The 21,321-nt window shown below is 35.7% G+C and overlaps 1 protein-coding gene across 3 annotated transcripts in view; it reads left to right on the top strand.

Moving 5' to 3' along the window:
• The window catches only part of LOC110032751 (uridine kinase-like protein 3), a 124,630-nt gene that overhangs the window by 90,254 nt on the left and 13,055 nt on the right, over positions 1-21,321 (top strand). For 2 of the 3 annotated variants that reach the window (XM_020736496.1, XM_020736499.1), the window contains 3 exons: positions 3,330-3,390; positions 10,819-10,912; positions 10,984-11,056. In XM_020736496.1, coding sequence (XP_020592155.1) covers positions 3,330-3,390; positions 10,819-10,912; positions 10,984-11,056 — 228 coding nt within the window. The remainder of the gene's footprint in view (positions 1-3,329; positions 3,391-10,818; positions 10,913-10,983; positions 11,057-21,321) is intronic. The other variant, XM_020736498.1, reaches the window with a different exon arrangement.

Genomic DNA, 21,321 nt, shown 5'->3' with positions numbered 1-21,321 from the left:
AAAATTTTATAAGACGATGGTGAGACCTGCAATGCTCTATGGCGCTGAATGTTGGCCTTTAAAAGAGAAGCATAATAATAAGTTAAGTGTTGACGAGATGAGAATGATTAGGTGGATGAGTGGCTTTACACTTAGATACAAAATGTGAAATGAATATATCCGTGATAGGGTTGGTGTAGCTCCTATGATGGACAAAATTAGAGGAAGGCGTCTTAGAAGGTTTGGTCACATTAAAAGTCGATCATCTGATGATCCGATTAGGAGAGTAGATGTTTTAGATTTGACTTGTGTTAAGAAAGTCAGAGGTAGACCTAGGAAGACTTGGGCTTATTGTATTAAAAATCATCTTAATTTACTAGAACTAAATTATAATATGACACTAAATAGGACGCAATGGAGAAAAAGGATTCATGTAGACATAAAGGCTTTGTTGTTGTTGTTGTTGTTGTTGTTTTGTTTTACTTATAAATATATGCCATAAATGTTTAGAAATAAACTTTTTAAAATTTTTTGAATTCAATAATTTAAGACACGTGTCCCTTTTTATTTTAATATTATTTAAATCAGACACGTTGAGGACGTGTCCGACACATGTCTGGGGCATGTCGGGCTAGTGTCGATGTCAGGGAACTGTCTGATACTGCACGACTCTTTAGTTAGAAATGTTTGTGCTTCTTAGCCCATCTTAATCTCTTAATATTTGTATTATATCTTAGTCTCCAATATCCACTTTTATTTTAATACTTATAATTATTCATATAAATTATGTATGTTCATAGATTTTATTTAAATTTCATTTTTTAATGATTTGCTCTTATTATCTATTAATATCTTGCTATGGGGTAAGTATATTGATCTCAGCTTGTTTCGTTTTGTTTATGTAATGTATTTTTCTTTACATCCTTATTATTTCAAATTAAGTTTTATAAAATAAAAACATATAACTCTGCATAAGTAAATTTAATATATTCTTATTAATTTTGATTTATATTTTTAGTCTAACTTCACATAAAATTCGGCTTATTATTTCTTTTACTTCTTTAAATACTCTTTTGATCTAACAAGTTCTTGTTTAATAATATTAATCATCTTCTTTTTCGGCAAAATAAGATTCTAATCATATATTAAATTTCAACCAAAATTTTTATGTGATGCTGTCTAAATTTTATCCTCTCACAAAAAATTGTAAAAGAAATGTTATTAAACACACATAGATACTCTCTCTCTCGCCACTTGATCACTCTTCTCGTCTCGGTCTATGTCTTTGTACTTTCTTGCTTCATCTCTCTTTGTGATTTGATCACTTCTCTTCGCTCAACTTCATTTCCCCTTCATAATAATTGAGTTGACTATCAATAAATCCGTTGAACTGGCGCTAGTATGTTTGATTGTTGCCTTGGTGTATACCCCGGAGTACCCCTATGGCCAATCTGTCACCCATACATTCTGGGCTTGGCCCCGTCTCGTGTGGAGAATGCCCCCTGGAGGCACGACTGAGTCAGTTATTCTCGCAGTTCAGAGTGAAAATCTGTCATCTCTGAAAGCATGGTTCTTGCCCCCCTTTATCCTCCCTCCTTGGAGCTCGTCCATTCGTTTGGTGATCCCTTGCTCTCACGTTCGAGTGTTTGCTCGTCGTTTAGGCCAGTGAGTGACATTTCTGCTCATTGAAGTCACCTCCGGGGTTCTTCGCACCTGGGTAGTACTAGGACCCTTGTGCCTCGGACTGCACTGCCTGCCCAAAGCTCGTCCTATGACTTAAAACTCAAACGCATGCGCCTTGCGACGAGACGCGGACATTCCTCATGCTGCGGTTCCCTCCGGTCCGTTCCCGGGTTGGGTTAGGGGAACATCCAAGCGATTGCCTTTTTTTTTCATTTTAGTAGGCCTTTACATATAGGCTTTGTAGGGTGATGGGGCCTTCTTTTGTCCAGACATGGCATGCCAGGCCATCCCATTTTTGATTTAAATTAAGATGGCGTTCTTCCAATGTCCATATTGTTGACATTGCTGACTATATTAAGTTTCAAGTAGAGGCCCCGCTACATACATTTAATTTACCCTAAATTTATTTGATAGTATGGCCTTCTCTATCTATGTGGTATTCATTTATTATATGGCCATGCAAGCATTGGAGTGGAATTGTTTTATTGCTTCTATTGAGTTGAAGATGTAGGTCAAGTGACTCAGGTGGGTTTTCCGACAATAACATCTACAGAAGGTGATGACAGAGATATGATCTCCCCATTGGCACAAGGATAATGACGATTTTCTGGAGAATTAATGAAACATCGAATGGTATTGACTTTTGCTTAGTGTCCTAGAATGAAACCGAAGAGCAAAGCTACTAGTGGTAGGGGATACCAAGCCTACTTATGTTTCTGGATGAATGTGCGTAGACATGCCTCAATCGCACTAAGCCTACTTAAAAAGTTTGGATTTGACTTTTTCTTCTCCAGAGACAGCAAAACATCAGACAAAAGTGATGAGCTAACCACAACGTGCTGGTATATGAGGGGAAGCAATATGGTAGTCTTATGATGTTCTTGTATCGATCATTAATGTTGGAGCTTTTGGCTTTCTTTTATAGGGACACCCATGCGGTGATGTTGGCATAATCTATGGATGTGTGTTGATGCTGAAGAGCATAGGTTAATAAGTAGATGTTGCTGAAATTCATGAAGGAAGTTGTTGCTTGCTTATCTTCCCTTTGGGAAAGGTAAACAATAATGGGTTGAATCTAACCAGTATATATTATTTTTATGATATTCTTATATAGATGATTTTAATATTTAGAGAAATGAAGAAATTAAAAAAGGTGTACCTGGTGATTGGAGCTCCGGTTAATATATGGTTTGAGTAATTGTTATATGTAGCCTTACGTCAATAACATTTACTGAGGGTTAGTTTTATGCAGGGAAACATAGTACGTTAATTTAGAAAAATTGAACTAATCTAGGATATTTAATGAAGCAATAATTTGGCAAATCAACTTGCTTAACCTTATTTCAGGCTTGTTAGCATTATGCTTTCTTAAATGCCAACATTGTTTTATGATTTATGTATTTTAAAGGGAAAAAAAGTCATGATTAAATATACCATAACATGCTTTCATTTTATTTTGTCTCAACTTCCTCATCATGCATGCCTACAAATTTATGAGGATTATCAACCCTAATTGATGGACTTGTATGAATTAAATACATTTAAGGGACTTGGTTTTCAATAATTCATATTTTGTAGGTTTATAGCATTAATTTACTATTACTTCATCTTTTTGATGTGGTTGGATCCTACTGAGCTCATCATGGTATCATTTTTGCTTTACATAGGATCTGTATACACGGGGGTTGAATTTTGCAAAAGATTATGTGGTATCTCAATTATTAGAAGGTATTGTTGTATCAGCTTATTCTTTATTGAATTGAATGTATATGTGCTTTATTGTCTAATTTTCAATCCTAAACTAATAAAATTTTTGTTTCCAAAATTTTAGTATTTATTTTGCTTTATATTCTTTCATATATTTAAAATAAACAATTGTGCAATGCACGAACTATTTAAACAGTTATTTTTTCATTTGTGCTTTTAAAAGTGGTTAGATAATCGTCATTAGCTTTTCCTTGATTATTTTGGTTCAGCTTTATAAAGTCACATGGTCCATTCATTCTTGTTAAGTGTTAGACCTACTATATATAAATACATTTGTCTATCTATGTTACTTTCAGTCTACTCATTTTTTTTCTTTTCATGTTTTTACATTAATTATATCTACCAATTTTATTGATTGTGTCTAGCTCTTACTACATATGTTCAAACTACCTAAGTTTATTTAACTGCTTTATTTTTAATAGATAAGAGTGCCATCATCCTAAATATAATCATTTCTTAACCCGTACTTAATTTTTCACACATTCATCTAAATATTCTCTTTTATTGTAATCATAACTTTGCATTCAATTACTATTTTACTAGCAACTGAGTAAATAAAGGGAGAAAATTTTCAATGAAAAAAAAAGTTGCATTAATATTATAGATGACCACAATAGAATGACGTTGAATATCCTTAGAAAAAAAATGCAGAGTAATTACTATCATATGAAAGTTCGAGCATTTTCAATATTCATCACTATCATGTTGCCGCTACCTCGTGATTTTATTTTCCAGCTGTCTATGATAAAAATGCATGAAACAAAATTCAATACATTTTTTCTAAAAATAATGTCCTCTCCAAAATATATTTTTAATGTGGTTTGAGAACTCTTTCCTACATAAAATTCATAAAATTCCTTCAAGTGGTAACATCTTCTGGCATAGTTTATCTTGATTTTAGTTGCAAACCTGCAAACCTATTGACCTTGCATGTTTACGTGGAGGGCTGGCAAGTAGTAATATTGTTCTTATAACTAAAAGAGCTTCATATAAGTTGGATTGAAGAAAATGACCGTCACATACAGTTATAATCTAAGCTTTCAGAAGTAATACAGATCATACATTTTTTGTTTATAGTTTATTCTAAATTTTATTTAGTAATGTTCTATCATTAATCCAATATTTTCTTTTCTTATACTTAGTTTGGGCTTTATAAACATAGTCAAATGCAGAGATCTAAAACCTTGGAGGATGAGGTTAAAATGACCATGTTTGATAGTCATTTGGTCTCCATCTGTTGAGGTTTTGTATTTCTAGGAAGCTTGAGGGTAGGCTTGGAGTAGTGGTCAGTTTTTTTGAGGAGCATTTACATACATAGCACAGAAGCCTTTACATTTCTCACACCTAAACTTTCATATTTACACACAAATCGCTCATCTTTAATATCACGTCAAAAATAGCATTATTACGGCTTTTAGAAAGTAAAATACTCAATTTCTTGCATAAGCATAAAGTACCAAAGTGCTATGCATGTAAATATAAAAGCATAGGTGTGAGATATGTAAATAAATAAGAATTGTGTGCTACATATATAAATTTTCCTTTTTATATTGTCACATCATTAGTTTGTCACATCATGAGTTTGGGCCATGATAATCGCCTCGCTATGATATTTGGGTTAAGGCTGTATATATTAACCTTCCTAGGTCCTATATTGATAGAATTACGTGGGAGCTTGGGTCATGGGACACAAAATTTCTGCATTCCGCAATATGTCAAACCCTTGCGACCTCGGGAATCATGATTTCGCTTCAATCTTGCAATGTAAACATGATTGCAGAGGGTTGAATAGGAAAAAATTCATCTAATTGACAAACTCAGCGGGATTATTGCCTTTTGTTATTTGCTTCCTATTTCTTTTCTTCTAATTGAAGTTTCTTTCTAGCATAAGATTATATATATGTTTATTTTTTTTCTTTTTTGGAGGCTTTTGCTTTGTTTTGAGTATTTTGAATATTGTAATACTGATTTCATGTTTTAGGAATGTTGTATTTTATTTTTTTCTGAAAGAGTGCATGTATCTTCCTCAGGAATAGATGACGAACCTCCTCGCTGCTCCTACCACGTTGTTTCATCTTCTTCGCTCCGTTGGCCATATTATGTTTGTTGTCTTTGTTATTTTCATTAGTGACAACCACTGAACAACCCAAATATGCTATCCAATAACAGATTTCAACTCTTATCCCTTTCTAAATGCTGTCGATTGCCCCTATTATCAATCGTTTGTTATTTCATAACAAATTATTTGTTAAAGCAGGTTTTAAAATACCTTCTATGAACCCTAGAATGATATAATTTGGTATTAGAGCCCGATAAACCCTAAATTAGGAATTTAACTTTCTTCCACCAAATTCAGAATTAAAAAAAAAAAGTCATCATCCTAGCTAAACCATTTCTACTGCATTTCATAGCTCCAATCCTAAAATTTTAAAATTCAACCTTCCTACCTTCACCAAAATTTTACCCTGATACTTACTATCAAATCCTAAGCCCTCAACAAACCATTAATTTATAATTCTACGTCTTCCAAAAATCTGATCGGGAGAAGAAGGTGATATGCCTTAAAGAGAAATCTTCAGCGAAGTGTCTAATAACTCACTATGGGGGATATGCAATGGGAAATCCTCTAACTGCAATAGAGGTTTGTTCTCTGAGAGAGTATTATTTGGTGAGGGTACCTATAGCCAAAAATAATCAAGGGGAGAAAGTGAATCTCTTCCATTAAAAAATTTTCAGTGATCTTGAAGTGAAGGTAGATTTATTAGATTTCGACATACGCATGCATCCAGACGAGTTTGTCGGGATGCCCCAAACAGTGGGATGATTATGTTAGTACTGTTGAATCCATATTTGTTTTGTGAGGCATGCCTTAGGATCAGAGTGGTAGGAACCTTGAGGGAGAAGTGAAGAGAGAGCAAGAAAGAAAGAATGAACACACATAGACTTGCCCCGTAGTGGTGAAATAGGGAACTCTTGGGCTCTGTGACTCATTTTATATAATGTAACTAGGGGGTTTATAAGAGAAAAGGGGAGAGATATCTTCTTATAGAGTACGTGTCTGGAAAGAAGAGTCAAAAGTCCCCTAAAACGTACTATGGAATGCGAAGGTACCCGTGTACATAATTGATAATGAATATTGATATTGATGTACCTTAACTGTATAATTTTAGATGGTGCTCCTATTACAGTTGCATAATTTAAATGTGATAGATAAAAAAATTATATAATATAATATAATTGAATTTTATGCAACTATTTGAATTGTCTTTTTTTATTACTTATCTATTACTTGTCTAGATTAATTTAACTGTGATCGACTAACATGCATATTGCTTTCTTATTCATGTTATTATACTATAGGAGATTGAATTTTCATTGACTTTTATAGCTTGTAATTATTTTAAATTATCATTTCAAGTTTAATCATTTGACTAAAAGATGAGTAATAGAAGATGTAATATTTATAAAAGATACAAATAATCATAAATAAGATAAATTTAACTTTATTAATTATTTTCTTTTTTGCAGTGCCTCTTTTTTTTGGATAATTAATTTTTAGTTATAGAAATGAAAATAGAAAAATTGATTCTTACTGTCCGACTGTCTATTCTCATCTTAAAAAAATCCAATTCCGGGTCGGATCATGACAAAAATTATATCGGAGACTAAATTTAGAATTAATTAATGTAATTTTGATGAAATATCCAATATGATAATTACAAATAAATAATACAAAATTAAAAATTTAAGTTAATGTTAATTAGGTATTTAATTTAAAGTCAGCTAAATGAATGCACTTAAGATTGTGGAAGAGGAAAATGTGATAGGAAACGAGGAAATACCGGTGCAATAACTGTGAACATGAATGTCTTGACCTAGATAATGGGTTTGATGACACAGTTGATTCAGGAGTCTAGGCCGTAGACTAGTGGGAGTGAGACTATTGTTGTGGATAAATATTTGAATATCTTTCAAGACTACGTCCTTGAAGATCCAATTTAAGCGAAGAATCGACCGATGTAGATAGAAAATATACTAGGCAAGATGACATGTCCAATGAAAGAAGGGTGTCGTTCGTACATTTGTGTTAGATGGAGAAGACAAAAGTTGGTGGTGTGGATAGCGTCAAGACAGGCTTTGAGACATACCCAACATGATAGTAAATTAGGAGAAATTTGTAGAGCATTTTAGGATTGTTTGTGATTTTATGCGCCTGTAGACGAGTGCAAGGCATGTTTATAAAGTTGGTAAAATGAGAGAAGGCAGTCATGCAGTTTGAAGCAGAGTTCTTGCACAATCAATATATGCACCACAACTAATCACTACTGTAGAAGAGAAGTTTTACATGTTTCTTTCTGGATTGAAAGATTTGATTAGATAAATGTCGGTGCTTTTGGGGATTGATGATTGCTTAGTGTTAGCTGAGCGGGCTAGACGAGTAGATATTGATTTTCAGCTTACTCAAAAGCGTAGAGAAAAGTATAAGAGGAAGACCTTTGGTGAAGGAGAGCATGCACGTCAATCAGAGGGATATAATGGGAAGAAGCCCAAGTTCAGTTTAGGTGGATTACATAGTGCATGACTCATTATACTGTAATCTTTTGTGCTAAATGTGGAATGCAACATAAGGTTGATTGTTTGATGGGCTTTATAAGGCATGTTACTACTATCGCCAACTTGGTCAAATAGCTAGTTATTGCCCTCATTTGACTAGAAGACCTCTGAAGAGCATAAATTAAGAAGTACTTTCGCAGAAGATTGTTGGTGGACAAAGAATTATGGAGTCTACAGTTTCAGCTACAACTCAGAGTCGGCCAAGACTCCAAGATCTACCTCGAGTTTATGCTCTTACACATAGTGATCCTGAAGAACCTATTGATCGTAATGCTAATAGGGTTTGATGAGTGTTATGTTTTCTTTCGGGCTATGGGGTGTCGGTCTGTTTATCTTTTGTTATGTATTTTGTTGTGTATTTTCTTAATTATATTACTTTTCATGATGTGGTGACACTTATTATTTGGCTTATTTTAGTTCATGGGGGGAAGTTAACTGAGTTATCTTGTATCGGCCCTTTGTTTTATTGTATATATTTTTCATCTTAGTGAATGAAATTTAGACTTAATGAAAAATTTTGAATGGTTCATGTTTTACCTGCTTAATGAGAAGTGGCTTATGGAGGTCTAAAAATTTTGAGGTTGAAATTTTTATAAGAGGGGAAGATTGTAACGCCCGTTTTTATTGCCTTAGTAATGCCAGCATTACAAATCGAGGAGCCAAACCAACTTTTAAGATGACAGGGGAACAAGAGGGGGGGGAAGCCGTAGTGAGAATAAACGAGCATTGTAGAAGTAGCGGTATGTCTTTTTGAAGCCAAAAGACTTTGATTTCCCAGGAAGGGGTAGCTGGGGTAATCAAAGAAGATAAAGGACTTGATCGAGTGGCTTGAGGAAAAATGATAAGAGATAGGATTGTGTATTAAGTTAAGGATAACACGCAAGCAATCGACCAATGTTTCTCGAGCTAGCCATCATTTGGAAGAAGGGATCCAACTGTAATAACTAAAATTTTATTTAAACAAAAGAGAAAAAAAAAGAATCGAATCGACTTTATGGGTCAATTATTGCTATGGTTAGGTTTAAGAATCGAAGGGGGTTTTTAATCGAGAGTCTATCCTTTCTTTTGAACAGAAAGAGAGGAAATTGATAGTCAGAGAATGAGAAGGAAGAAGAAATATAAGAAGGTTGCTTCCATTCTCATACCTTACTGTTGACGCCAGAGTCAACAAAACAGCCAGGATCCTATGGAGAGAATGCTAGAAATGTGTGTAAGGGGTCGAAGCAATGCAAGCTGACAACATCTATGCCCTGGTAATCAAGGAGGCGAGGAAGAATCGTGTGAGGCCAGATGGGAGGATGTTGTCTTTGTTTGAATGATTATCACGTAATAATTAATGACATAAATATATAATTAACTGAGATGAGCATATGAATGATATGGATTATATTGTATGCTTGCATATGTATGCTGACTATGATGGAGTTTAATTTTTTATGTTAGTAGCGGGGAAAAGCAAAAATATTTGTGCACGTAATTGAAAAAATGATATTGATATTGATATTCTTTAACTAATACAATTTTACCTGGTGCTTATATGATGATTGTAAAAATAAAATGTTATAGATAAGAAAATGATATAGTTTAGTATAATGGAATGTTATGGAATTATTTGAATTGTCTTATTTGATTAATAAATTGTTATTTATTCTAAATTGATCCATCTTTGATCCGCTAATATGCTTATTATTTTTTTATTCGTCTTGTTAATATAGTTTATCAGTTTGAATACTCGATGACTTTTTTTAGCACAGTGTTGTTTTAAATTATTATTTCAAATTTATTTATTTGATTAAAATATGAGTAATAGAAGAAAAAATATTTATAGAAGATGTGGATAATAAAAAATAAAGTAAATTTAATTGCGTGAATTTTTTTTTTGTCATTGCTCTTTATTTCTTTTAAGATAAATAATTATTAGTTATAAAATGAAAATAGAAAAATTTGATTATCACTGTCTAATTGTTTTTTCTCGTCTTGAAAAATTCAAGCCTCGGATCGGGTCATGATAATATGCAATTTTAATTTTTCTATTTTGGAGACTTTTTCTTTATTTTGAGTATTTTGGACATTATAACATTTGATTTTATGGTTTAGGGGTGTTTTATCATTTTTCTTTTGAAAATGGTGTTTTCTGGCTCAGAAATAGGTGGTGAACCTCCTTGTTGCCTGTACCACGCTCTTTCGTCGTCGTCGTCCTTGCTATTTTTAGCAGGGGCAGTGGCCACCAACCCAAAATTGTTGTCAAACTGCGCATTTCAGCCTTTGTCCCTTTCCAAACGTCGTCAACCGTCCCTGCTCTCATTCCTTTGTTGTTTCACAATCACCTCTATGCTCAAGCTGTTTCCCAAGCACATTCTAGGATCCCTGGAATGGTATCGCAAAAGCTTCCTGCATTGGATATGCTCTTTTTATCAAGGAACATTCATTAGGAATAAGACAATTGAAAGTTAAAATGAGACTGCATAAGCACTTGGCAGATTAGATCTGAAGTAAGAAAAGGCACCGATGTATATGTGTAGGCAAAAGCTAGCATATTTGGAATTTCAACCTGATAAATAAACCCTTGCCAAATGAAAGGTAAAGGAGACTCATAAATTAGTCTTGCAATAATCGAAACAAGACTGCTGCTGCATCTGATGATCTAAACAAAATAATTAAAATTTCAAGGGATTATTCCTCAGCTACAATGGCTTTATGCTTAACCTTGTTGACACTGTCCAGTCATCGTACAAATACACGGTTTGCTTCTTTAACTTGTTGCGTTTTTGCCAGTGGAGAGAGTATGGAGAATGCATTGCGGGCATGCTGTAAAGGGATTAAGATTGGAAAGATTCTTATTCACAGGGAAGGAGATAACGGTCAGCAGGTTTGAGCTGCACTGTTATTTTATTCAAATTTATTTTGACTCCTATGATGAAATTTTACCTTTTTTTATAGCTAATATATCAAAATTTGCCTAAAGACATTTCGGATAGGCAGGTATTGCTGCTGGATCCCATACTAGGCACAGGTAAGTATGAATTTTGTTTCTAGGTTTTCCAAATGATTTTCTCAATTAACATTCTGTTTTATGGTTTTATATTCTTCATTTTTTCCTTGTTACTAGTAGTTCAAGCATCCTTATACCACAAATACTGCATTAAGGTGCTTATGAACAATTACTATTTTGTTACAAGTTACTCTTGTAGAAATTCATTCCTCGGTAGTATTCTTGGTTCTGCGGAAATTACTCATGGATAGAGTCAAGTTTCTATGTAATAAAAGATCGGAAAATAAAATCATTTTCTATTGCTCAACTGCTTCATTATTTTTGCTTGGTTTTAGATTTGTTTTTTTAATTATGATTTCTCTCTCCAATAATATAATATAATTTCTTATATTTTTTATTGAAAGAAAAAACCGTAGAAGAGAATTGTTGTTTTTTTTCTTTGTATTCAACATGCTAGTATTTGCATGGCATTAGGCAAACCTATACCTGTTTTATACTTTTGAATTTAGTGGTTGGTGTCCAGTCCTAGGCGTACTTTACATCAATTCCATCATCTAGTCGTCACTAGTCCTTCACATGCTGTCTTCTCAAAATCTTTGAAAGGGGGAAAAACAGTTGGGTGGAATTATTTCCATTTTCCTTCAAGAAACTTTAACTTTCAATGGCCATTGTCTCAACAATATAGCAAATCCCTTTCATTCCATACTATAGATTTACTTTTTATAGCATGTATTTTAAGATACCATGTTTATGCATATCATTTAATGGGGCTTGTTTGTGACTGAACTATTGTCAATGTTTTCTCGCTGTGATTTATTTTCAAGATTTGGTAAATAGATGATTATTCGTTTGTTGCAACTCAAAAAATTCTATGCTTGTAACTTGTAAGTGAAATGAGAAATAATTAAAGTTGTCTCTAAACTCTTTGTGCTATGTTATTTTAATCTCAAACTATTGAAAGTGTTCAACTTTGTTTAGAAATAACATATTTATGCTTTGTCTTCCTTTTAACTCTTGTTGAGTTTTTGGTTGAATAGAACAAAGTAGTAGTAAAATGGTAAAACTGGTGCTAATACCATTGTGCAAGTTCACTCCTTGTTATTTCTTTTTAGAAACGCTTCCTTGTTGTTAGTATGACCTATTAGGACAACTGATGACACCTATCTAGGGTTCCTAAATGGTATTTAGGATCAGCAAATAAGGTAAATATGTTTGCAAAGTGATTGAGGAAAACTGAAAACAAAATAGGATTTGGAAGTGATATAGGGAATACAGTTGCTGACCACTCAAAGAACAACAAGAGGAAGACTGTCAACGATGATGTCAAAGACTTCGATATCGTGGAAGATTCATCACCTATCCTTGAACAAGCTATAAGCACATCACTTACAAACATAAGAGGGTATATCACTTCTAAGGTAAAAAATTCAGAGAATTAATCTCCAATTGCATCTAAATGAAAACTATCTTATACAGACTAACATATTTATACTAAAAGCAATGAAAAACTCCAATTTTATTTCAAATCAAACAAATAGGGGGCTCACAAGAGTCGGCCTGCTACATTGTACGAGAAAAATCCATAATGGGATTTGTTGAGAATTGGACCTTATTTACAGTCCTATAGGTAAAAAGGAATATTGAAGAAGTCTAGGGGTTTATTTTTAAACTGTTGTAATATCCTCTTTAAGCCCATGTTATGAATGTACATATAAGTATTTTGAGCAATTATTTCTTTTAGGTTTTAGAGCATAACCTAGCTGCCTCTCTCTCTCCAGCCCACCCGCTGCTTTCTCTCACACGAGATCTCTCTTTGTGCTTCTTGCTTACACAAACTCCCGCACATTTCTTCTCCAGGAGCGCTGCTCCTCTCGGAACCATTGAGAAATGGGGTCGAGGTGACGAAGGAGCGGGATGTTGATCGGCCACGTCTTCGCATTTCCTGTAAGATCTGATCGTGACTGTATCGCAGTGTTCGTTCACGTCATCGCCTTTCCAACAAGCTTTGATCGCAACTGTCTTGCATGGTTTCGTCACAAAGGTGGAGGCTCGCGATCATTCATGCCATCGCCTTCCCAACAAGCTCTGATCGCAACTGTATTGCAAGGTTCTTTGGACTAAGTGGTTTGAAGTTGCTTTATTAAATATATTGCAAGGGATTTGGGCAGAAGAGGGCTTCTGTGGTTTGTTGCAAGAGGAAGGAGTGAAGTGGCACTATGCAAGGACAGAGGCATGCAACAAAGAGGAATGAACAGAGAGAGATGTGTGACTTCTGCGTATGGGATGTGGAGCGGAAGGAGAGAAAGAAAGGTTGATGAGAAGTATCTCGATGTCAAGGGTGAAGTATATCAAGATTGGGTCAAGAAGAGTAATAAAGTCGCATATGATCTAGACTTGGATCCTTGTGATTGAGGATGTAAGAGTAAGAGATGTTGCAGGAGGTAAAGTATTGGAGCATCTGAGAAGATAGATTCTAAGGTTCTGAAGGTCTTAATCGAGCTCATACAGGAACTCGACTAGAGCCACGACATCAGCATGTGCTCCGACGCAGGTGAAGCTATATCTCCCCTATGTGGATATGAAGCTTGATGTATCGGCCACGTATTTGAGTTGGCTGTGTCAGATCGAGGCTGTTATAATAAGGAGGAGACTAGAGGGATGTTTGACGGGAGGCAAGGTTGAGTTAGAGATTGATAGTGCTGTGGAGATGAGTGGAGGACCACACAGGCCTTACTTTACACCTAAATTCTCCACTCAATTGTCCTCAATAGATGTCATTCAAAAGGTGAGGGACATTTGATTTATGCTAGAATGGAGAACCACATTTGGGTTTTTTAGATTCAGAGTGAGATGAAACAGTATTACAAGGTGATGATCGATTCATGAAAATGTCATATATTTGGAGTGGTTGTGGGCGGAGCTTAGTCACTTCTCAACGATATTGAGTCGTGGTGGTCCAAAGTGTAAGAAAGGGGAGATCTTTGCACAGATGAGGACTGCATTTTCTAGCCCATCTGAACCTGGTCTTTGATCAGAGGAGACCAGTCCTCCTAGCTCAGGCGACTATCTCTTCATTGAATGAGGCCATTGTTGCAATGATACAAGAGAGTTGTTTGAAGCTCTACTCTGAGCAAAGTGGACTTCTTGATGCGAGATCAGCATTGACTGCCTCAAGCTCAGGTAAAATAGGTGTCCAACGGGAAACTCACAGGTGCTACAACTAGTGAAGCCGAGCTTTTGAGGAAGACTTGTCCCTGGCCACCGAAGGAAGGAGAGACGTGTGAATGTGGACAGGGTGGACGACTGTGGTCATGACCGTGATGGTCGAAAAGATGGAAAATGGGTGCTACCGGGCAAATCTGATGGTAGCAAAGCAGGAAAAGATGTGTGTTTTTTACCAATGAGGATCATTATTGTCAGAGTTGTTGAAGAAGCAGCAGAAAGCAGCAGGAGATAGGTTCGAGGATGCTTCCAACCAGTCATCATCAAAGGGTAATATTGTCACGTATGCTCACTCTGACAAAGGTACTTATTGTATACATGCTTTTGCCTATATTTCTGTCACAGGATCATCTGAATATATAATATATTCTGGTGCATCATCACATATGACGGGTATTGCTAGAGAGTTTTCTTTTTATACTTCTTTAACAGTATTAGAGAGCATTTGACTATTGATGGTATAACACAACCTATAGTTGGTAAGGGTATGGTGAGGGGTATCAATTATATGGTTTTGCCCAATATTTTACATGCCCCTTTTTTCAGTAAACCTTTTATCCATCCGTGCATATGATATTTTTAAGGTGATCTTCCAAGAGAAAGGGATGTGTCGAACACTTGAGACTGGAACGTGACATAATGGACTCTAGTACTTGGACTGGAACATAATGGACTCTAGTACCTTGGACTGGAAGGTGATGGGCTCAGCTTTGACATCTATGGCAGAGAGATGGAGTAGGAGAATCTAAAAGTGTAGAGGATGTGTTGTTGTTACATCACAGACGCATTAGATACATTTGTTTAGTTTATTGAGCCAGTTGTATCCTTCTTTTTATGAAAAGACATAAAAAAAAGTTTGTGATGTTTGTGAGTTTGGCAAGCTTATTAAAAACTATTATATCAACTTTGAGAGTAGGAGTTCTGGTGTTTTTAACTTGATTTATTCTAATGTTCGGAGACCTTGTTCTACAAATTCTATGAATGATTATTGTTATTTTGTGACCTTTATTGATTGTTTTTTCTCGTATTACTTTATTATATTTGATAAAAAATAAGAGTAATGTGCTTGCTTACTGTAAAGACTTCCACAAGATATTACAAACTTAATATGATGTAGTAATAAAGGTATTAAGATCTCTGATAATAGGACAGAGTATACCAACAAAATATTTGGGGAATATCCTTCAGCTCAGGGGATACAATATCAAACCACACGTCCATAGACATCAATTCAAAATGAAGTAGTGGAGAAGAATAATAGCCATCTTCTAGAGGCTCCCCGAAGCATGATAATCATAATGAATGTCCTAAAGAACTTATGGGGCAAGCAGTTTTTACAGCTGCTCAATTTTTTAATATGGTTTCTTCGAGGGTGCTGGATTGGAAGTCTCATTATCAGATTTTGAAAGGAGATAATAGTAGGATTCTCTCATTGTAGGTGTTTGGATGTGTATGTTTTGTGACAGACCATCAATAAGGAAGTTGAATCTCATAGTTGTCAATGCGTGCTCATAGCTCATTCTACTGCCCATAAGGGATATATCCGTTGGAGCTTGATAAACAATAGACTTTTTGTGAGCATGAATTTGTTATTTAGAGAATTTTAGAGAATTTGAACCGTACTACACCCAGTATATGATTTCACTCTTCGATGACTCGCTAAATATTGGAGATATGAGACATGATAGGTGGAGTAGCAATGGTGAGAGGAATATGCATGGGAGCAATGTCTTGTCCTATGATGTGGGATGAATCAGTTGAAGAACCAAAAATGAGGAAAGTGAATTAAGATGTGTTGGGGTTCAAGCTGAAAGAGAGATAAGAGTGTATTTAAGGAGAACAAAGCAAAATGAAGGGACGGTGTCTATAGTGTCACTTGTGTCAGTTAATCTCTTGTCCCAGTCTTCCCTGACTCTTGAGACACCTACACCATCCACCTCCGACTCAGAACAAGTGATATGATTCCTTTTTTTTATTCTCCAACCCCCCGAACTTTAAGGAGGATCTCTGTAGCAATGCAAACATTCTCCAGATTGTTTTGGGAGGGAAAATGGCATTGCTAACTTTATTTCATATTCTAACATATCACATTTGGGTCAGCATTCATTGCATCTTTGAATACTGTTTCTATCCCCAAGTGTTGGTAGGTTGCTATGGAGGATCACGAGTGAAAAGATTTTTCGCATGAAGAGTTTAGGGCTCTCGATAAAAATCAAACATGGGATAGTGTCACTACTAGTGGGGAAAAAGGGAATTGGATGCAAGTGGATCTTCATAATAAAACAAACTCTAGAAGGGAAGGTGGAGCAGTACAAAACATGACTTGTGGTGAAAGTGTATAGTCAAACATATAACATTCACTATGATGAAACTTTTGCACCAATAGCAAAGATGAGCATAACAAGAACACTGGTTTTCTTGCAATGAATGGTGGGTGGAGGTTACACCAACTCAATGTGAAGAATGCATTTCTTCATGATGACTTACTGAAAGAGGTATATGTAGAGATACTACAAAGATTCAGTATAGTCCAGATAGTGGGCAAAGTTTGTAAGCTCAAGAAGTCACATATAGCTTGAAGCATTTTCCTCAAGTATGGTTTGACAAATTTAGAAAGACTATAATGGGCATGGGATATCAACAGATCAATGTAGATCACACAGTGTTCTTTCGACAATATGAATGTCACATAATTGTACTTGCTATGTATGTTGATGACATCATTATCACCGGTGATGATGAGATAAAGATTAATCAACTAAAGGTAAGATTGACCAATGAATTTGAGGTGAAGGATCTTGGACAACATACTTTCTTGGGATTGAAGTGGCCTGTGGACTTGAGGGGATTGTCTTGTCTCAAAGAAAGTATGTACTAGATCTTCTCCCGAAAACAAACATGTTGAGGTGCAAACCTGTTGTTTCTCCAATTGATTAAAAATCCAAGCTAAGTGCAGAGGCAGGAGAACCAGTTGATTGTGATAGATACTGGAGATTGGTGGGTCGTTTGGTCTATCTGTGTCACCCTTGACCTGAAATCTCTTTTGCAGTAAGTGTGGTGAGCCGCTACATGCATGATCCAAGGAAGGCTAATATGGATTCAGTGCCTCAAATTCTGAGGTACTTGAAGAGTCCACTAGGGAAGGAGTTAATCTTCTAGAAGAAAGGGCATGCAGACATTGAAGGTTTATATGACACTAACTAGGACGAGTTGTGCAGATGATAGATGATTCACCTCGGGATACTGCATGTTAGTAGGGGCAAATTGATCTCTTGAAAGAGCAAGAAATAGTATGTAGTAGTGAGGTCAACAACAGAGGTGTAGTACAGGGCTATGGCCTTAGGAGTTTGCGAGATAATGTGGCTGAGAGCCTTGTTGATCGAGCTCAAGGTGGACCAAGGAACTCAAAATGAAGTGATGCGACAGCAAGTCAGTAATCAGCATTGCCAGCAACTTGGTGCAACACGATGGAATTAAACATGTGGAGATTTATAGATTCTTCTTCAAGGAAAAGCTAAATAACCGGAGCTAAGTCATGTAGCCACTAAACTGCGAGTGGCTGACTGCCTCACTAAAGTACTTCATTAAATTTGTCTAGGTTATGTTGCAAGATGGGCTTAGTGGATATCTTTTGCCTATCTTGAGGGGGAATGTTAAGAATTAGACCTTATTTAGTTTGATATAGTTAAAAAGAGAATATTGAAGAAGTTTATGGGTTTATTTGTAAATGTTATAAAACCTTATTTAAGCCCATGTTATGAATGTGTACAGATAAAATTTTTGAGCATTTATTTCTTTTGGATTTTTTTCGGGCAGAATTCCTTCCCATGTCACTGCTTCACTCCTGCATTGACAAGAGTCACACTCTTGTGTTACTCTTCCTGAGCAACAAAAGTTTCACATTTTTTCTCTGAAAGCTTCTTGATCCTTGTATTAAGTTTACTTGTCAACAACGTTAATGTAGTAGAAATATTGTAGTTTCCAACCAGATCATTCTTATAGGCATTGTTATTAATCTCTTGACAATCTTGAATGGACCATCGACCCTAATCTTGATCTTCCTAAATAAATATGTAAGAATTCTCTTCTTCATTCTGATCCACACCGTATTATCTTCTTTGAAGACGTTAACTTACATGATTTTGTTAAATTCCAATAATTGGTGTTCTACTTAGTAATTTTATTACTTATCTATTCGTGTAAGCCTCTGCATCATTACTAAACTGCTTTGGTGTGAGGATTTCATCTGTATACAATCTTAAAGTGGTTGTTGTATTTTCACTAGCTTATTGAACCTGTTTTAGGTAAACTTAATTCAGGTAAGGATAAAATCTCATTGTCCGATATTCTTTTCACAAATCAGCTAAGGATTTTTTTAGTTGTGGTTCGTCACATCCATCTGTCTATTTGTTTAAGGATGCACAGTTGAACTGATCTGGAATTTTGTGTCGAGCTTGCCTCATATGATCTTCCAATAATGATTCTGAAATTTCAAATCTCTTTTTGACTTTGATTGTTATTGGCACAGTAACATGACTATCTCCCTATAGTATTAGTTTTTAATATAGCGTATGAAACATTTCATCTTGGAGAAGCAATCCAATATCACCATAACATAATCGTTGCTCTGTTGGGTTCGTGGAAAGCCAACAATAAAATATATGCTCTTATCTATCCATGATACCTCTTATCTATCCGTGAGCAGCCCTACAACGAGTGCCCACACGCTAGTCTTAAACTCGTTTTCTTGTAAAGACAACATGAGGCTCGTAACTAACATAGGGTTTCATAAAATTTGACTCATAACATGAATTAACCAAAAAATATACTTTATTTGTCAAAATATACCTCAAAAGGGCTTCTTGACATATATTCGTCTTTTCTAAAAACACAAAAATTCTCCCCAACACTTCTCAACCTTTTAACCTTCACTTCCCCGTCACTAATATCGTGCTAAAATCGATATGGAAGCTTTCAACTTACTTTTGAAGCTTCCCAGAGAAATTTGGTGCTCCGACGACTATGAGAAACGAGAAAAGTGTGAAAAATTAGGCAAATTTCAAAATGGAGGGGTGAGGAAGTAAATGAAAGTCTCAAATAATGTGAAAGAGGAATTCAAGCTTACAAAAATTGCCCTAGAACTCTAGATCGTGCTCTACGGCTCCTAGGTGGTCGTTACAGTGCTCAATCGCGTAGGAGCTTGTTGGACACCTCCAGACAAGCAAGGAAGCTATCACGTGAGGGAAACCGACTGAAGGAGCATGAATTCGAGAGAGGGGAAGAATAAGAAGGCTCGGGAGGAAATACGATGCATCCAGCGAATAATATGGCATGAGACGGTGGGGAACAGTAAGGGTACATGAGATTAGGAAATAGAATTAAGATTTAATTAAAATAATTATACTTATAACTTCAAACTTAAATATCTCCTAATCTGTTCATAATTCGTGTATCTTGTTTTATATGGAATTGATCGATTTCATACGTATAATTTAATAAAATTATTTCGATCAAATTCCGGGAGATGAAAAAATTAGGTTTTGCCAAAAATTATATGTTTCTTGAAGTTTGGGCGTTATGGCGACAATGAAGGTGAAGGGCTGGGATAATGAGGGCATCGATGTAGGAGGCCGAGACAGTGGCTAGGAAGGGGAAAGTTGTAGTAAAACGGGAAGGACAGTTGGTCTGGGGCGGCTGGAAGACTGTAGTTTGTCAGAGACAGCAAGAGGGAGGGTTGGCCGCTTGTTCGGAAAGATTACAATAGGGATTGTGGAATGAAGGTGTCTACAAAGAGGAGAACTACAGCAAAGAACAACAATAATAGCTCTCAGCTGCAGTGAGAAAAGAGGCGTGACAGAGAAGCAGGGGGTGTGGGAAATGGAAGGTCAAGGATAAATAATCCCTCAGGAACGAGCTACAGCCGGAGCATCACTCGCCTTTGGATACAACCCTATACGGAAGAAATCAAGACGCCAATAAGGGCTTGCATAGAAACATGTCCAACTTGAAACTCTAAAACACAAAAGTCAAATACATAGTAATAGGATAATTAGGAGTTGCCCAAGCGGATCGACCAACTCCTCATTATCGGAAAAACATGAACTGGTTCGATCAAGGTATGAATACAGGAGTCAATTTCGTCGCAAGACTTCATCGACCAACTCATTATCGGAAAAACATGAACCGGTTCGATCAAAGTATGAATACAGGAGTCAATTTCGTCGCAAGACTTCTTACGCTGCTTTGATCGTGAGGTTTTCCTCTATGTCCTACCCCACATTTACTCCTTCATATCCTCATTTGCTAACTTTTCCTTAGTGTCACTTCACACTTCTTCTAGTGCTCACTGTTTAGTGAATGATCATTCTCATTCTTAGGCAATATTATGCTGTGCTCAAAATCATGGCACTTTAAACACCTCATAGCTTGAAGGGTAGAAGGAACTACCCATATTCTCTCCATCTAAAGGTTGATTTCTCCATGGGGCCAATTTGGGTACTTTAGCAGGTGTACCCTTACTACTTGACCCTACGGCTAAGTGTTGGTTGTAGGGTGTGGTGGTTTTTATATGATGATGTTGCCTCTCTGTCTTTAAAGCTAAGGATTGCACATCATGAAGGGATAAATACACTTATAATTGAACTATATTACTTGTGGATGGCTTCAATACTTCCAGGGAGCACACTACTTTGTACTTATCTGGCTTTACTAAGTCACATTTCAGCATGAGTTGTTCAAATTTAATCATATACACTTCCACAAATAAATTTCTATAATGCAGATTTTGGAGTTTTAGGAACATCTACTGCTAATAATAATGGAAGATATTTGTACTATGTTTTCACATTATGTAGTAATCTTACTCTTCTATTTTCTCTACTATAAGCACTTCAAATTTTCTCTCCACATGGAATCACTCTATTTGAGTTCGATGGCTACCAATTTGATTCTCCTATCTTGTGTAATATTTTTGTACTCGAAAATCCGTTCCACATTTTGGAGCCATTCAATAAATTCTTTTGGATTTATGCAACTGTTAAAATTCAGAGACAAATTGCCAAAGT

This window comes from Phalaenopsis equestris, unplaced genomic scaffold (assembly GCF_001263595.1).
Source record: "Phalaenopsis equestris unplaced genomic scaffold, ASM126359v1 Scaffold001019, whole genome shotgun sequence".
In the NCBI taxonomy this organism is placed as follows: domain Eukaryota; kingdom Viridiplantae; phylum Streptophyta; class Magnoliopsida; order Asparagales; family Orchidaceae; genus Phalaenopsis; species Phalaenopsis equestris.
The sequence above is the reverse complement of the archived record's forward strand: the minus strand, read 5'-3'. Positions and strand labels throughout refer to the sequence as shown.